The sequence below is a fragment of the Rhea americana genome, unplaced genomic scaffold (genome assembly GCF_003343005.1).
Source record: "Rhea americana isolate MKP2758 unplaced genomic scaffold, rheAme1 scaffold_121, whole genome shotgun sequence".
Classification (NCBI taxonomy): domain Eukaryota; kingdom Metazoa; phylum Chordata; class Aves; order Rheiformes; family Rheidae; genus Rhea; species Rhea americana.
In genome coordinates this window covers 612,089-630,784 of record NW_028185273.1, presented here as the reverse complement: position 1 = coordinate 630,784, position 18,696 = coordinate 612,089, and the positions used below count along the sequence as shown (strand labels likewise).

General features: G+C 35.6%; 1 protein-coding gene across 1 annotated transcript; it reads left to right on the top strand.

The window, feature by feature from the left end:
* Positions 1-2,159: 2,159 nt before the first annotated feature.
* Positions 2,160-18,492, top strand: TRAM1 (translocation associated membrane protein 1). Its single transcript, XM_085324981.1, has 10 exons — positions 2,160-2,244; positions 2,827-2,948; positions 3,088-3,204; positions 3,827-3,885; positions 4,302-4,386; positions 6,864-6,934; positions 7,022-7,126; positions 7,760-7,903; positions 8,913-9,073; positions 12,174-18,492. The coding sequence occupies exons 2-10, from the start codon at positions 2,898-2,900 to the stop codon at positions 12,245-12,247; spliced, it is 867 nt and encodes a 288-aa protein (XP_085181107.1). The 5' UTR covers positions 2,160-2,244; positions 2,827-2,897; the 3' UTR covers positions 12,248-18,492.
* Positions 18,493-18,696: the final 204 nt, after the last annotated feature.

Below are 18,696 nucleotides of genomic sequence, written 5' to 3'. Positions count from 1 at the left end.
GAGGCGCGTGCGCGCGGCGGCCCGGCCGTTCCGCCGACCCCAACCGCCGCCGAGCCGGCGCTGCCTCCCGCCGCTCTCCGGTGATAACAGCCGGGCTTTGTCGTTAGCCCGCTCGCCCGTCCCGGAGGGAGGCGCCGGGAGCGCGGCTCCGTGGCGGGCTCAGGCCCGGTGCCCCTCGCGGGCCTCTGTGGTGGGGTGCGCGAGGTGAAGCTCTTCCTGCGTGACCCTAAAAGTTGGTAGACTGTGAGGAAAAACAAGTAAATAAAAAGCTGAGCTTGGCTGCTGAAGTTGTAAAACGTTCCTTTTTGGCTCTTCTCAGCTGCTTTCCCAGATGCCGTTAGCGGTATCCCATCAACGCAGGATGCTTCCATTTTTGCTGCCCGAGTGTTTCTGGTGGGCTGTTGTAACCTGTAGGCTTCTCAGTATCCTAGCCATTTGGCTAAAAACTTGTAGGTGTTTTTCAGAGTCATTTTATCAGGGTTTTGATACTGTTGGGCATTAGTGGCCAGTGGAGTTCTTCTGTTTTAACAATAGTGGAAATATACAGAAAGAAAATTAACAAGGACAGACTGAAAGCTGTTGTGTTTGGTTTTATTATTAAAAACCACCAAGGCAGCCTATGGTGGTTTTCTGGCAAATGAGGCCTTACAGACTTAAAGCTTTATTTTTTTTATTTAATTGTGTCTTACTTTATTTACTAATTCTGATAATACTGAAGTTTGGAAGGGATTCTACCCATGCCTGAAATCTATTCTGGTAGAAGGCACCTTTGGCTTTGGTGGTACAAATGTGCTCTGACTGTACAGATTGTTGTCGTTTTTGAAATGTTTTGATAACAGGACTAAGAAATTATCCACTGTGCGTACTGTTGGCATGGTATTTATACTGCCTGACTTACAGACTGAATTAGGAATTTGTGCATAGYTTACAGAGCCTTCAAAGGGCAATTTGGAATCAGCTAGGTGCTTTGATTTGTTTTCTGAAGATTCCCTTAACTGTATAGGCAGCTGCCCGAGGCAGCTTAAGTAATTCAGGCAAACTACTTGGTTTCCCTGAAGCTATATGGAGTGAACATTGTATATTTAGAGAAATCAGAGATGGAGAAATCTAGGGCTTGTTTACAAAGTACTGGAGGGGAAGTAAAATTTCATTTCTTGTAGATAATAACGTACAGATAATAACCTAGAAGTTATCTTCAGATAGCCAAATTATTCTTTCAAGATTCCTAAGGATATTTCCTGTCAATTCTATAAACACAGCAAGGTTGCTAGTTTTATATAGCAATGAGAAACAGATCAGATCATAAATATTGGAAATCTTGGGGGAGGCTATCTTATCAGAGAAGATATGTTGATTTGTGATATTGAGGTCCCCCAAAGCTGTCTTAAACTTGAAAATTAATTGATACTTACAGATAGGAACTTGTGCTGCTGCTTATTTGTTGAGGGTTTTATAGTACTATGCCCCCCCCCCCAAAAAAAAAAACTTTCAGAAAAGCTTTCTCCCCCCCCCGCTTTCTTCTATTCATTCTGCTTTTTCTTACTGTCCATCATAAAAGGGTGACATTACTACTGCTAAATTTCATTTGCTTTGTTTTACGCTTTTTTACCAAAGAGCATGCAGAGTCAAAATGGTGCTGTGTTACTGAGTTGGTATGCAGCTAGCCCAAAAAGGTTCTCCATTCTTTTTTTTAATCTTACCTATCCACACTTTCCACATCACTCACAGAAATGAGTATGATTTTGACCTTGAAAACTTGYCAAATTAAAAAGTGATTTTAAATGGAGTTTATTCTGAGACCCTACTGTGTACAGCATGCTCAAAGCATTACAGGCTATTTTTCGTGCTGTTAATATATTAGTACCGTGTATTGGAGAAAGTATTGCACTATATGGTATCATTTAATGTTCTGGTAAAGACTATCTGTCAAAAGAATTTTTGATGGTATKTCATTCAGGAGAATGTATATTTGCAAACAAATATTGTACAGTCTGTTCTATCTGTCAGATGAGTGACATGCAAATGGGAGTTGTTTGTTTTTAGGGGTGTAGGGGGAGTTGTTCGTTTTTAGGGGTGTYGGGGAAAGACAGGTTGGGGAAGGGTACTAAGACCAAGAGCAAATGTTTTCAGTTTAATATAGTTTATTTCAGTGGAATAACACTGTTGTTTTTCTCTTTCAGATTACAGCAAAAGCAGCTGTCATTTTTGTTACACTTCAGTATAATGTTACCATTCCTGCCACAGGTATGTGTCTTGTAGGAGTTTAGTCATACAGTTTAGCTGTATTTTCTAAACTGAGGGTCAGATGAATTACTTTCTTTGAGTAAATACTAAGTAGTTTTCAAGGATTTCACTTTAAACTCTTTCCAGTGAAACTATTTTAACAAAATCAGTTTAGTAAAAATATTTCTGTTATGCTGGATTTATCATTAGAACTAAAACCCTATCTGACTGTTAAGTTCACATTAATTCTTATTTTGGTTTTGTAAATGACTATATCTGCTAGTCAAAGGAGGGTGTGTGATAATTTAACATAATTTTAGAGTCCTGTTTCAATGTACTTGGACAAACTGCCAAAATGCAATTACATTGTTTTTATAGAATGTCCTTCCAGAAACAAGTTTAGTTTGTAATGTGATGGAGGAGATTACAGTAAGCTTCGTACAGTGGCCTAGCTCATTATGATTGTTTAATTTGACTTTAGTTTGTTGTCAGCAGAACAGGTATCTTCTGTCTGAAAGATTACGCTTTGAGAAACAAACTTACTAGTGATTAAACTGTTTCAGCACCTGACAGTTAAATTTGATTTTTTTTTTTTTCTTTTAGAAGAACAATCTGCAGAAACAATCTCTCTCTATCATTACGGTATCAAGGATTTGGCTACAATTTTCTTTTACATGCTTGTAGCAATAATCATACATGCTATTATTCAGGAGTATGTACTGGATGTAAGTACAAAATACTAATTTCATTACAATAATTGTTGGGTTTTAATTAGTTTTTGTGATTGTTAGAAGTAAATTTTGCGTTAGAACTTCTAACTGTTAAATGCTAAAACATATAAATAACACTGGATTTTCATTTTAGAAAATTAACAGGAAAATGCACTTTTCAAAAACAAAGCATAGCAAGTTCAACGAATCTGGGCAACTTAGTGCATTCTACCTTTTCTCCTGTGTTTGGGGCACAAGTATTCTTGTCTCTGTAAGTATGCTCTCTTGTGTTTATAGTATAACATTTTAAAAGTTGCACTTATTTATGATGATGACTTACTGTTTTATCAGGTCTTTTTCTAGTATTAGGTTATAGACGATGCAAAATTCTATTTAACTGACTGAGCAGTGACTGAGCTGTCACTGTTGTTTAGTTTGATTTAATTGGATTTCCCATTCAAAGAAATTTATTAAAAAGTCATTTTTTACTTTATTAAACTCAGACGTTATTTTGTACTGATGATGGAAGTTTGAGTTTCAAAAAAGGGAAAGATGTGATTTTTTTTTTCCTGTATCATAATGCCTTTTTTTCTGAAACTTCTCTCCTCTTGGTTATTCTCTAAGCTTGTTGACAGTTTACATGGGAGAACTTACAGCTGTAGTGATGCTGAAATAACTTCCATCTGATAAGGTCACTCTTTGCTTGAATTAACATGTATTTTGTTTGGGTCTTTTTTTAAGCCAGTCATCTGTTCTTTTGTAAATGGAATAGCCCTTTGTCTGCAACTTTTATTCATATGTGTTTATATACTTTCRTTATTTATAGCTAGGAAGTAGCAACATTGTTTGTTTTTTACTTTTTTCCACTTTTTTGTTTGATTTGCTTTTTTCAGGAGAACTATATATCAGATCCTACCTCTCTGTGGAGGGACTACCCACACACTCTGATTCCGTAAGGCCTTTTTTTAAAGAGTTACTGAGCATGGGGAGCTGTCAGACATTTTAAACATAGAATTTATCATATGCAATCTGCATAGACTTAAGTAGTTTGTGAAACTRTTCACTGATATATTTTTGTTTATATTGATGGAGATTGATTCTCTGCCAATTTGTTGCTTACAAAGTGCACTTTATTTAGGCCATTATTTAAAGATGAAGTTTTTACAAGTTTTATTTATTTCTCTTACTTTATTTTTTTAGAAATCTTGCTTTTGACRATAGTGTTGGCTGTGGCAGTAAAGATCTGTATTATTTTGTATTATTCCCTCCTTAGAGATAGTGATTAAATATATTTACTAGAAAGTTTCTGAATCATTTTAAATTCATTTATGAAAGGTAATATTTTTCAATTCTTGCTTTATTTTACAGATTTCAAATGAAGTTTTTCTACATCTCACAGTTGGCATACTGGTTTCATGCTTTTCCAGAACTGTAYTTCCAGAAAACCAAAAAAGTAAGTTCAAAATGTAAACTGGATAAACTCCAAACAATTCAAATCTAGCAGCAAAATTAGTTCATTTGTTTTGGACCTTCAGAGTAATGTGTGATCTTGGATTTCCATCCTGTTCTTTTTGTGTACTATTCTTGAAGAATTTTTGGGTGTGCTCATATTTCTATAGAAAACAGTGACTTTTTTTGGTTAAGTCATTATTTCTAATTGCAGTAAAATACCTACATATCTGTTGTGTAAATAAAACTTACTAGTATTTCTCATTTACTGTAAGAGTTTGGATTTTCCTTTGAACAACTGAATGTGAGGTTTATTTTGAACTTTTTTCTTGTAATTAAGAGTCTGAATAATTTCGTTGAAGTACAATACTGTTTCATGATGATGCATGAGTGATACAGAATATAGGCAGTGAATAATTTTCTAACTCCAAGGARTATTACTCTTAAGGATTTGTTGTAAAGACAGTTATCCTCAGCAAAAGTTCTGGTTAGTTGTGTATTGAGATTTTTTTTTTTTTTGATGAATTTTCAACTGCACATTCATTCTAAAGAAATTTTCCTGTTGGGGTTTGCAGTGGTGGTGTTAATGCTGAGTTTACTGTAGACTTTTGTAGCAAGTCTGTAGCCTTCCTTGAGTGACCTAAAATGTAGTTTTGCATGTTCATTTCTCAGGCTCATTTTACCTATCAGATTTCCTTTTTAAACTTCTTCGTTTGTTACTCTGTGACTAGATTGAGTAGTCTCTGCTGTCAGAATTCTGCTTCGGTCAAGAAAGTGTAAGTGTTATGCAGTCAGAGGTCCTTGTTCAAGAGCCTATAGCAGACTTGAGAGAATAATACTGAGATGCTTTGTCTTCATGCTGATCAGAATCAGCTTAAACACTGGTGTTTTGCAGGCATCCTGTATCTAAAAATACACAGTGGGGCTGATGTTCCCAGATTCTGCTAGAGAAATCACTGGAATTTGACTTGACATCAAAATGTTTTTTTCTTCAGCATAACTTTAAGATGTGACAAGTGGTAGAAGTGCTGGGTAGTGAATAGTAGTGTTTTGCTGGGTCTCTCCTTGGAATTTTGACCTATACCTTACAGAAAAAAGTTTTGTTAGTAGTAATAGCTCATTTATTTTAGCAAGTTTATAATTAATATTTCTTTTATCACAACTTAATCTCTCTCATCTTGGCTTCTCTATCTTATTCCTTATTTCCAAGGAACTGCCATCTTCACTTAGATCTGTTTGTCCATATTGCTGACAGACAACAAGGGAAAACCTTCCTATTGCAGCTTTCTATATGGTAGTGTGTGCCTCCACACTACCATGTAGTGTTACCCCTGTAGGTCTCCAGTATCTAATAGTTACTCTTAGCAGAGTGGCAAGGGATATATATTTAAATAATACCTCAGTTCTGAAGATACAATGTGAAAAGCTTGTTCTAGTAGTAGTTAGAGAAACTGAGGATCTGAAAGGACTACTCTGTAATTGGTCTAATAGAGCTTGTTTCTTACTTTCTTTCAGAGCATTTAGAATAAGTCATTTTCTGTGCCTGTGTGTTGCTAGGTGTTTTGGCAAGTGATAAATTCTGTACTTCTGTTGACTTTGAGATAGTATTGTGTAACTTAGCATATGTCTTGCAAGGTGAACTTCTTAAACTTTATTATTTCATACAGCCAAGACAAATCTGAAGCCCCGTTATCTGAAGTTTAGGGAATCTTTCCAGGAAGTAGGAGTTTCTTGAGCACTTTTGAATATGTCCTATTTACCATTTCAAGACTACAATTATTGTTGTGGCCTTGTGTACTTTGGTGATTGTTCTGTTCAAAAGTGGAACCTTCTGCCTTCAGTGCCCTGTATCCATGTTCTAATTCATGTCTCTTTGCTGTTTAGTTTCTATGAAGTGCAATCCAATGCAGCTGGCTAAAATCTACATTGAAGTGTGACCATGTAGACTAGCATCTCTGCTTAATAACATTGTTCTTTATCTTTGTCATTAACATTGTGTCAGCATCTTAGATGACCTTGTATTTTTAAAATAGTTGTCAACACTTGCATATCTTTTCGTGTTGGATCAGACATTCTGTTCTTTTGTTTCTCTAGCAATTTATTGTTAGAGAATTGCTTCTCTAGACAGAATCTGATGTGCAGCAAACTTGTAGAACTGTAGATTAACTGAGAATACAGTAATACATGCTAATCAAATACTGTAAAAGCTAGTACAAATCCCCAGATGTCATATCTGAGAAAGTGTGGTGCCCTTTTAAAAAACATCAATTTGATGTCTATCTCAGATGCACACTATTGTGAAGAAATACAATAAATGTTATTGGTAAGTAAGCAGCAAGTTTGGTGTGGAATTTGAAGATTTGAGTTAAGTAATTGGCTACATCAATTAGCTAGCTACTCAGTAGCTGAGTAGGCAAAAAATTTCAAATACGAGAAAATAGGAGACATTGTATAATGTATAATTTTTTTCCTTTTTAATAGGAGGATATCTTTCGCCAAATTGTATACATTGGACTTTATCTCTTTCATATTGCTGGAGCCTATCTTCTAAAGTAAGTCAGCTCTAAGCTTTTTCTTTTGACTTTGCTCTTAACCATCTTAACAAAATGTTTGACCATTTGTTTTACTTGTTTTGATAGTCTGACCCATCTTGGACTTGTTCTTCTGGTATTGCATTACTTCGTTGAATTTCTTTTCCACATATCCCGACTTTTCTACTTCAGTGATGAAAGATATCAGAAGGGGTAAGTAGTTGTTATTATCTTTTAATTCTTGTAATTTCTGTTAGGCTTGTGTATTTGATAGCTAGAAGCCAAAATTAAAAGCAAGTTCACATCGTGTTTGCTTAGAAGCAAGAGCTCTCCAAATTAATAGTATTTTTATTTATAAAACACCTACTTATTTTTAAGCTTATTCAGCTATTCAAGTAAATATTTGTAATTATAAAAACTGAAATAAAGTTTTGCACTTACTAATACAGTAAAAAACATTTTGAGGTGTAGCACTGTGCAGAGGAAAGAACAAYGCAGATTGCTCTTGCAGTGAATTTTTTAGAAACTGAAAATATGCTTGTGTTCCAGTGTAATGGAAGGCACGTTCGTCTGAGTTCGGCTGAAATTTGTTTTTATACATACTTCTGACTTGTAGAAAACGATTGTGAGGCAAGGGTTTGCTTGCTCTTTGCCTTCTATGAATACTTGAAATACAAGATTACTTTAGAATGGGTGCAAAATAATGAATGAGGTTAAGCTTTTTAAATCCAAATGCTTTCTTGAATTCACACAGTAAGGAGAGTAAACATTAAACACTTGTATTGTGAATTTGTATTGTGAACTAATGCAGAGAATTGATTTAGTTTGTGGTGGTGTTCTTTGCAGGTTTTCGCTGTGGGCAGTTCTCTTTGTTTTGGGAAGACTTCTCACTTTGATTCTTTCTGTCCTCACTTTTGGTTTTGGACTGGCAAGAGCAGAAGATCAGCAGCTGAATTTCAGTACTGGGAACTTTAATATCCTGGCTGTTAGGTAAAACAAACTTGGAATGGTTTTTAAGCACAAGTGTAAACTTGTGTTAAATACACATTATGACCTGTGCAATATTAATGTTAGTAATACCGAAGTGTTAGGAGTTTTCATACAACTCATGGGATCAATAGGTATAGCATCTGTAAAGAAGGTGTAAGATACAATGAAAAGAATTGAAAATTTTACAGTCTACATTTGAGGAATTCATGATTGGTTACTTATTTTTGCTGGAAGAACCAGAATTAAAAGGATTATCCATTTACAGAAATTCCTTTCAACTGTTTTAGTCAATTGAATTCTGGATGTGCAACTTTGCAAAGAAACCTTAAATWTCAGTGCATCTATGTAGATCGGCATTATGCCCAGAGCATCTTTGATGCTGGCTGATGGTTCTCACTGATGGCTGATTACAGCTCCTGTTGCTGTCATATGATGGAGAATACTCAGCCAGCATACATAAGATATACTCAAACAGCATATACAGATATGCTCTTTTTATGAATTAAATGCAGAAAATGAAGTTGTAAAAACATTCCCAATGTCAGCATTATCCTCTAGAACTGATACCCAGAAATGCCGGACTGCCTTTTACCCTATTTCCAGCTGTAGCCACCTGGTACCTAAAGGGTGACTCCAAGAAGGAGATGGCAAGAAATAAATCTAGTGCTTCTCAGTTTTGATGGAAGTGCAAAATCTTTACTATCACTGCATCTCTATCTTTCTTCTGGTGTTCTAAGCCCAGTTGCTGTATGTGAACTAACTCTTGCATCTCTGGTTGAAAAATGAGAAAATGGATGTCACTAGTGAGAGAGGAAAAAAAGTAGTAATTTTTCTTAACCTTACAAATTCATGTTGTCTTGAAGGAGTCACTTCAATGCGTTTGAGGAACCTGAGTAAGAAGGCAGTTTCTGACGTACAAAAGGCTGTGCGAGGCAAGGTGGTTCTTTTCTTTCCTGTTTGGATAACTAGATAAACTTACTGATAAGCCTTTAACTGTGTTTGTTTCTAGAATCAGTGTACTGGCCTCTATCTGTATGGCTCAAGCATTTATGATGTGGAAGTTCATTAATTTCCAGCTTCGGAGGTGGAGAGAACATTCTTCTTCTCAGCCTCAGTCAGTGAAAAAGAAGTTTGTAACAGCTAAAGGAAAGACCTCCAGAAAAGAAAGAGGTTTGTATTTACATATTTACAGGTTTCCTGTTGCCTTGACTTCTCAAAAAGATCTAAAGTAAAGGAAAGCCTTTTTTTTTTAATATAATTTCTTTTAAAAAAAGAATTATATTTCAGTCTCAAGAGACGACTCAATTACCGAAACTTTATTTAACAAAAAGGATTTACAAAAATATTATTTACATATAAATTAATTGTTTCGCTTTCTCTTCTAGTTGACTGAATGAAGGAATTACTGTTTCTGGGGTTAATATGACATGAAGCGTATGTCTAATTTTATTACTTGAGCGAAATGTATCATTGTGATTTGTTCAGTTATAAAAGGCAACAGACATTTTTAGTTCAAATTTCATAGTCAATTACCTCAATTTTTCTTACCATGGATTTTGAGTATGTTTCTTCAGTGCCACTAGGCCCTGGGYCTTTAAGGTAAGGGAAAAGTTGGATGATCCAGCAAATAGGAAAACTTACTTATATTGAACTGTCTTTACTAAAAATAGAGTTTTGATGTTTTTTTTTAAGGGGAATTAATAACTGCTCGTCATTGTCAACCTAAACAAAAGTTTTTGAAAATGAATTAATGACTCCAGGTTTGGGCTTTTGATAATATTAAACCTTTTTTTATGGAAGGCACATAATAGATGAACAGAATGCTTCCTTCTCCAAGGAAAACAATGTGCTCCATTAAAAAAAGTTAAATATTTCTGTTGTACTAACAGTTAAACTTCCACCTAGCTGTTGCTAGCTTAAATAATTATAATTTCCGTATTATGAAACAGAGTGATTCCTGCTTCAGTCATTTCAAAGCTTGTTAAAACATGGTTGATCTTGTGCTACTAATCACTTGTCACCAACCTATTTCAGTTTCTGATACACTAACMCTGAGTGTGTAAAGAAAACAAAGATAGGATTTGCACTGAGAACTGAGATATATAATCACGCACAATTGTGATTTATTTTCAAGTTTTACCCTYTCTTAAAATCATGTACTTTAGAGTCTACTTCTAGATTCCCTTTTGACTGTTTTTAACTAACCATGATTTGGGGTTTTTTTCCCCTTTCTGCTAAAGCTAGCATGTAAGGAGGTGGTGTCAGTATGATCTGTAGAAGTTAAGAACACTAAAGAACTTCTTTGGAAGCTGGACTTCTGTTTTTAATTGAGTGAAGTTATTTTCCTGTGCAAGTTTCTTACTGATTCAGAGCTTCATACTTATTTTACTGCATTTCTTGTGGAATTAAATCTACTAATATTCTTAAAACAGAAACTTAAGTTGCATTTAAATCAATGAGTCAAAAATGTAGTGGCTTTTAAATCCCTTAAACTATTTAATTCATGTAATTTGTGAATTTGCTGTTCTTAAAGACATTTTTTTTTTCTGGAGAGTCTTACACCTAATATTTTAAATGCAAGGAAAAAAGCACTTCTAAAATCTCAAAGATGAATGTCATCTCAGATTTTTCTGCTGTGCAGATAGGAGTCTGGTGCTGTTTGTACAGGATGCAGCAAGCCAGAGTTTCTGAAAGAGTAATACATGCAATTAAGCTGTGTTAAAATAGTCTTTATTTTTGTGGCTGGATTGATTTTGTGTACTAGAGCCCAGTAAAATGTGTTACTTATCAACAGATTGAAAACAAGAAATGACATGGTAGGAAAAATCCTCTTGGTGCAGTAGTTTTTGGTACCTGGACACATGCTAGTTCTTGTTTGTTATTTTGTTTGTTTTACTTAACTGGCAGTAACATTTCAGTTAACTGGCTTTAGTCTTGCTCATTGACACTAAGCTTCTTAAATTGAGAGCAGCTCAACCTTTTTGCCTTTTTGAGAAGAATTCAAGGACTGCCTTACACAGGCTAACAATTACGGTGTGTCACTTGTAGCCAAGTAATAATAAATTTGGATAGAGTCTGAATGTTCTTATGGGAGTAATTGGGTGTATCTGTTACCTTTATTGCTTGTTTGCTTAAATAATGGCATTTGTATGTAGTGGTGGAGAGAGGATGATAGGCAGTTGTTTGTGGATTGACCATTCTCTACTGGCAATCTGTAGTACGTCTCCAAAACATCAGCTGGAAAACAATCATCCCATCAATTTAACCAGTTACTTGTGCAAAAGAATATAACTACTTGAAATGAGAATGATACTTTTAAGTCTTTTGAGCAAAGACTCAATTGAGTAATGCAGGAAGCATTAGAGCTGGCTGTGGATATCTAGTCTTCAGATCTGGGGTACCTTAGTTCATAGTGGTATTGTGTTGCTCCCCTTTTCTATAAATTGTGTGCATTTTAAGCCCATAGATTGTGGGTCATTTTTTGTTCCAGGGCACACTTTTGCTATTGAATAGTCTCTGTGATACTTGTGCAGATAACAAGTTTTTGAGACCTTTAAGGTGCGCTAGAAGTGGGTATAGAAATAGAGAGATGAGGCTGGTAAGAGGTTCTTGCTTTGTATTCTTAGATGGATGCCCAATTTTGTGCTTGAACTTTCCCACGTTTGGGATTTTGGGATGCTTCTCTTCAATCTAACTACTGTTTTACTTCAGTCCATCTTATCTATGTAAATACTTTCCCAAAACATAGTTCTGTATGTGAAAGTTTGTGTGCATATATGAATATTTTTAAAAAAGTCATAACTATATGAAAAGTTTGTGAAGGTAGGTGAAGGAGTGTAATTCTGGCAAGAATTAAAGTGAGAAACATGGGCAAAACAATAAAGAACTATACTGGGGAGTTACGTGTATACTGTGTGGCTCCAAAATTTCAAATGACTCTCTCACCTGCAGGTTGAATATCTTACTTTTAAGAGAAAATATTGCAGCTGATCTTGTTTCTCAGTCTAGGTCTGGCCGTGTCAGGAAACTAGACAGTTTCATGCCCCGGAAAGTGTCCTATCATGTCATTTTGGTTATCTTAGTAAACTTTAAACCTTGCACTATTTATAAACTTCTTCATTATATTATTGCATTATAAAGATAATGATGGGATTTAATGAAGTTATATCAGAAAAGAAGTTTAAAAACTATTTGCTTAGGACCTAATTAAAAGTAATAGAATGCAAAGCATCTCATTTTATTTGAAACATACATTTTCTTTTTTTTCTAGAAAATGGAATAAATGGAACAGTGACCTCAAATGGAGCAGACTCGCCTCGTAGCAGGAAGGAAAAATCCTCGTAAAACTGGGTTTTATTAAGTTAATTGACTAATGTCCCCAAAGAATCTGCTTTTTACATGGAAGGCCCTTCAGCACTAGAGATGTTACAGATTAAAGAAAATACAGTTCATGTTTTTTGATTATTGCTATTGTTTTGTGAAACTTTTTTTAAAAGCCATTTTGACTAAGAAGGGTCTATCTGTCTTCAAATACTTGGGGGGGGTGCAACACTTTTTAAATAACATTGACACTTTTTTAAACATTTATTGTGATGAAATCACTTAATGAGGATCACTGATGCAATGTATTATTTCTTTCCAGTTTTTGTAATCTTGATAAATACTGTTCTACCAACATCACTTTTTCCAGGAAGTATTACAAAATTGAAGTAAGAACTTAGTATAGATGTCATAGCTTTTCAGTATATTACCTTGGATCAAATTTACAGTTCAAATTGGATTTCTAAGACCATACCAAAAAACTCTTTAATTTTGTAGTTATTAACTACAATATCTGTTCTAAGAGTTGCCCCATATCATTAAAGAAAACTGAACTGATTGGAAATGTTGCAGAGTCTTATTGTCTATGTTGGTTAGAAATCTCTTAAAAGGAATAAAAACCTTTCTGAGATATAGCTTTAGCACTTGAAAATTAGAAGGGAGAATGTATGTCATAGAGTTGATTTGAGTAGCACTGTTAACTCCTGTCTGTGCTTCTACACTGTACATATCTCAGAATTAGTGTGCATTGGACCTTCTTTGAAAACCTGTTTGTCTGATTTTAGAGGGTGGAGGTTCTTGCTGTGTGGTGTTGTGTTTGTTTTAGGAGGCATGTAATGCTTCCATAAAGAGGGAATTTGTTAGATAAATGGATCAAGTTACGACAAACATTCCTTTATTCTAACTATTTTGCTTTGTTTCACCTCTGTTAGGAAATAGTTTGATTCCTCCCATATATATTTTTATGAAAAAATATTTAAAAGCTACAACTTCTTAAAATTGATTTGTTGTGCCCTTTGCTACAACTGGAAAAATCTTAAGATTTTTTTCCATATCTATCTTTCATAGTTGTATTAGATGTGAAGCTTTGTCCAGTTAATTTTCCGGTTTAGTACACAGTTAATGTTTTTATTTGTATCCCTTTGTAATGGCTATAATTCATCCCGTTTCACTTGAGAATGAGTTGAAGACTGAATTTATTCTTCAGAAGAAGCTGATAAATTAGGCTTTCAAGTTAACACAAACTTTGGGCTGCTTATTGAATAAGTAGGAGTGATTATAGCAACCAAGTTGATAAAATAGTTCTAGTTGTAAGCTGTCGGTAAAGTTGAGTTGATGCCCAACAAAATAGTAACTCTACGTTCTGTATCTTTTACAGTTTGGTTCCTTACTCTACAGAATAAACATTTCTAGTACAGAATCTTGACTACACATAACTATCCATTCTTCAATCACTGTAGTGCTATTTATGGTTGTTACAACATACTTCGCTATATGTTTCAACTAATTTAAGTCACAGTTCTTGGGTAATTGCTTCACAGCTCCTGAAGTTATTACAGACTTGGACTTGCTTGACCTAAAAACTCTGGGGCAGCATGCCATGAAATATGCCCAGTCTGCTTCAGTGRAAGTAGCTGTATTATGTATTGGTTTGAAGAAGTAAAAATTAAGTGGTGTAACTGTGAATCTATCAAATCTGACCATAAAACTGGAAGATTGGAGCTCACAAATTTTGAGGGAATTGTATACATTAAATATTCACAAAACTGTTTCATGTCTGATGTTTCTAACAAAGACCTTCACTGAATATGTGTGCCTTGCTTTCAAGTTGTACCTTAAGCCAGAAGGAGCAGATTTGTACAGTTTCTAGCCTGGTACTTCGATGCCAAAGCATCAAAATTGCATCTGCAGTTTCTGGTTGTCTTGGTGCTGTCCAAATCTTAAAGGCCGAGGGAACAAATTATGAAGGGCGCTTTTAAGGAGGTACTTAAGCTCTGAATCTGAGGGTTATAATAGTCGTTTCCCTAAGGCAAACTGTTTCTTGTAAAATTCATTCTTTGRCACTGTAGTCTTGAAATGTAAATTTCAAGTTCACTTCCAAAAACTTCAAGAGAGTATATTTTTGCCTGTTACTGTTGACATTGCTTTTTGTCTCCTTTTGGCCTTATGGGCATTTTTGGCCTTTGGACTTTACAAAAAGCACTTTCGTTTTTACGATGGCTTAATCTTCATCCTTGCCTTACAGGAGTTGCCATTCTGCCTACTATTAGACAAGGATTTCAGTTGTCCTAGGATTTGAAGAGAGTAATGAAATGTAGTGTCTGTTGCCTTCTGTATCATAACTAAATATATATATTTATAGTTCTGGATGAGTCATTCTTCCTGCAAAAGCAATAATCTTTTTTATTTTTGTCCTTGGGGCAGAACTCACCCGCATGAATTGATGAAAAACAAATCTCAAAATCTTAAGTTTTGCTTACCTGTTTTTACATTAGGTTATTCTTTCTTTGCCTGGATAACTTTTTCAAGTTACTTAAAATTTGGACTTTCAGACCTTACTACATTTTAGCTCTTCATTTGTAATCTAGGCTTCAGTAAGCCAGAAGAAAACGTAATTGTCTAATCTTGTTTCCAGAATTTTGGTATGAGAAGTATTAGAAATGGAAATGACTAAAGAACTTGCCGCATTCCTATACCTAATAAAATAATGCTTGGCTAGCTGTAGTAATTTGTCCTGGTCAATTGCCAGGTCTCACAGAGAGAAGGCTTCTTCCCATGTACGTGGATTTGAATTGAGTGGTTCATGCAGACTGCGGTTAGGGGTTTTATTTTGTTCTGTTAAAACCCTGCTGTCTTGTCTGAACTCTTTCAAGACTTGCAACAGATGATTTCAAGCATTTTTTTCCCCAAGTGTATGCTTTGGTTTATGTGCCAGACTGTATTATCAAAACCAGTTCTTTGCTAACTAATATGTAATTTCTAAGTACAAACACAATACAGAGCAGCTTAACTAAATTTTCAGAATATTTACTCCTATTTGGATGCTTTCTGCTCTTAACAAGTTGCAGAGGTGTTTTTTTGGTTTTCCTATGTGAATTATATGTGAACATGGCACTTTAGAAACACTGCTTTTTGTGCAATCCAGTGCCCAAATTTAGGATTAATCAAGGCATTTGTCTTGCAGAGAAGGCTCAGWCTACTTCTGACAGTGTTGTAATAATAAAGTAAATGATGTATGTTAGGGTATTGTATTTTGAAAATTGGTAGTTCCTGAAAAACATTCTAGTGTTTTTCTTAAACACTTCTTTGAAAATTTTAGTTGTGTTTATAGAATTACCCAGAATTTTCAAATGCAATGTGAAGCTTTAAGATACAAGTAATTTGGCRTCTGTAAGCAGGGTTAAAATGTATCTCCCATCCTTTTGCTTTTCTTTGGTGGGGGGTATCTGAGTAACTGCACCTGAAGTGATTTTGTTGGGGGCAAAACTTGAAATGGAGCAGAGAAGGGAGCAATTTCATAGTCACGCTAAGCTGAAAGTAATGTAGGTTGCAGCCAAATGTGGGGTTCTGCCCCTTCTCTTGTTCTAGCACTAGCATTTTTGGTTACGTGGTAAGCTAGATCGGAAGCTGGTATGACTGAAAACTGACCTCGTTGTTGTTCATTGTTTTTCAGCTGGATTAAGTTGGCTGATAGTAATCCTGCAAGTACCAAAATATTTGTATTTAAACCAGAAGAAAAGATAGGGAGAAAATGTACATGAGGGTGTAAGGCAACTGCTGCTTTCAACTGCACTTTTTGTTGATTGAAAAACTACAGTAGAGTGCACTAGGTGTGTGATCTGGAAGACCTCATTGACCTGGAGTCCAGTCTTCAATGCAGGAATGGAGCTGGTCTGTTTGGTAGCCCTGACATGCCAAACTAGGTATTTATGAATTTTTGCCAGGTAGTGTGGGGGAAGGGGGAATAATATACTCTGCTATATTGAGATGTATTTTATCTGTCACAGTTCCTGGGTTACCAAGAAGTGGAAGGTGCTAATGGAAATGTACAAATAGAAATTCTGGAGATAAAATTTCTCTTGGATCAAAAAACAAGATTCCTTTTCTTAATGGCCAGGAAACACAGCTTCTTTTTACATGGACCTTTATGTATCACAGTAGGTCTTCCATRGAGTTTTGTGAGAGTACATTGTATGCCTCTGTGTGTGTGTGCTGGAGGTTTTTTGTCTGTTTTTATCTTTTAAGAAGTTCGTTAGTGGATTCTTAAGGTACAGTTATTTTTTGTTCCATTTGATTCTGCAGTTCAGGGCTTTTCTGTGCTCTAGGAGGCTGAAACTAGCTTAATAGCCACTCTTAAGCTTCCTATGTAGTGTGGGTCATTGCTCTCTTAACTGTTCTCTGCAGAAAATGTGTTTTTAAAGGACTTGAACATGAGGCAGAAACAGTCACAGTACTTGTACAGACCCACTGAGAGCTTGCGTACAAAGCAAACTAGTCTGTTGACTGTAGTAATAGTCACCTTATTGTACAAGCGTTTAGGTTACTTTTTGCACAGGCTATAAGAAAAGAAAAGCCTTGCGAACTGTAAGCTTTGGGGGGAAATTTAGGCTAGATCCTCTAAAATGAAGAGAATTCTTCAAAAGACTGATACCAGTCTTCGTCTCGGTGAGTGGTAGGGATGTGGTTTCCTTTATTGACTGTAATTAAAAAAAGTGAAAGTCCTGTTCAGGTTTGAATTTCTCACATGGCTAGTAATGGATTATCTTTGAATTGCTAGTTTAGTCCAGGTGGTTCTTCTGTATGCTGTAGGTTGTTGTGAGGGATCTATATGGTGACTGTCCCCTCCTTGCAGCGCTGTCCTCTGCTCTCCTCTCACTGCTCCCTGAACTAGTCACGTTTGTATCTGGTAAGCCTAGTTCTGTACACGTTAAGGAATTCAGAGAGCTCTTCAGAACTAAAATAGAAGCAGCGCGTGCCTGAATGTTTCTAGATCAGACGGGCAAGAAGTAATAACCACATCAAAGCGATATACAGAGTGTCATCAGAACCCACTTAATGCAAAGTGCAACTCTTATTAAAAGTGTATCATAACGTATTTATCCTAATTTCAAATGTAGCGTTTGAATATAGCACATGTTCAGATAGTAAGTGCCTTTGTTGGTGAAGTGGAGCTACTACTCACAGCTGCAACTGTCAGTTCCCCTTGTGTGAATGATGGGTGAGGAGCTCGGAGCTGCACCTGTGTTAGACTTCTTTCTACTTTTTAGAGAAGCTCTTTTTATGTTGACAAGACAAAGATGACAAAGATGACAAATCTAATTTCAGGTTTAAAAAATAAATATGCTCCCTAGTTTTGAATCTAAGACATTTGCTATTGATCTTTCTTTATGCCCTGTCAGTTGCTTTTATTTTGGGTTTCTGCAAGTACTTTATTCAGCTCAAGGATGGCAAATCTACGATAAGTGCGCCAGAAGTGACTTTTTTTTTATTATTATTTGTTTGGAAGATTTTTGCAGAATCGGAGTATGTAAGGTATAGTTTTTCAGTATTCGTTTTTTTCTTATTTATTGTTGCTAATGTTAAGGTTGAGCATTGTCATGTAGCACAACATAGTTGTCACTTCTTTATTCTGAACACAACAATGTTATCCAATCTGATATACTGAAGTGAAATAGATATGAGTAGTATATGAACAGTATAGTATGACTGTTTTAGCAGGAACTGGTATTTCTGAATGGTTTTGTTAGTCTCAAAATTTTCCGTGTTGCAATTCACTATTTGCCTTTCTCATTTAGGAAACTGGGCRCTTACGATCTCTGAATTTTTAGATTCTACTTCTGTTGTATACAACTTAACAAAGCTATTGGCAAATTATGAGCAAGAACTTGATCTTTGTATTGTCTTATGTTAGCTGTAAGGTCAAATGTTGAAGATGTATCTTGCATTGTAATCAACAGATAAAAATTCAGTCCGTGGTGATGGGAATGCTGTAATGGGATATGAATTTCAAATCTTCAGCTCCAGGCTTTAACCAAGCCAAAACTACGTTGCGTTCTCACACAGGTGATTCCTCCTCTTTGTTTCTTAGATTCATCATTACCTTTGTTTTGTTTATTTAGATTGTATGTTCTTTGTGGCAAGGGTTGTCTTTCGTGTGTGTACAGTACCCAGGCCAGTAAGGCCTGGAGCCCCAGTCCGTGGAAGCTGTAATAAGCAGTCACCTTGTTATCATTTTCCTGGATATCAAAATAAAGAGTATCTAATTAAAACTGTGCTTGGATAGTCTGTTACAAAAATGGAAGCATGTAAATTGTGTTTGACCTTGCTTGTGGTCAACAGCAACATCAGTTACCAGTGAGATATGGATCAAGGACMAATATAATGTGCTGGCCATTTGAACCAGTGAACACTCAGCCAGGAAATCTTGGTTTCTTGGGCTGAACAGAAATGTGCTGCAGCTCCAGCTGGAGCAT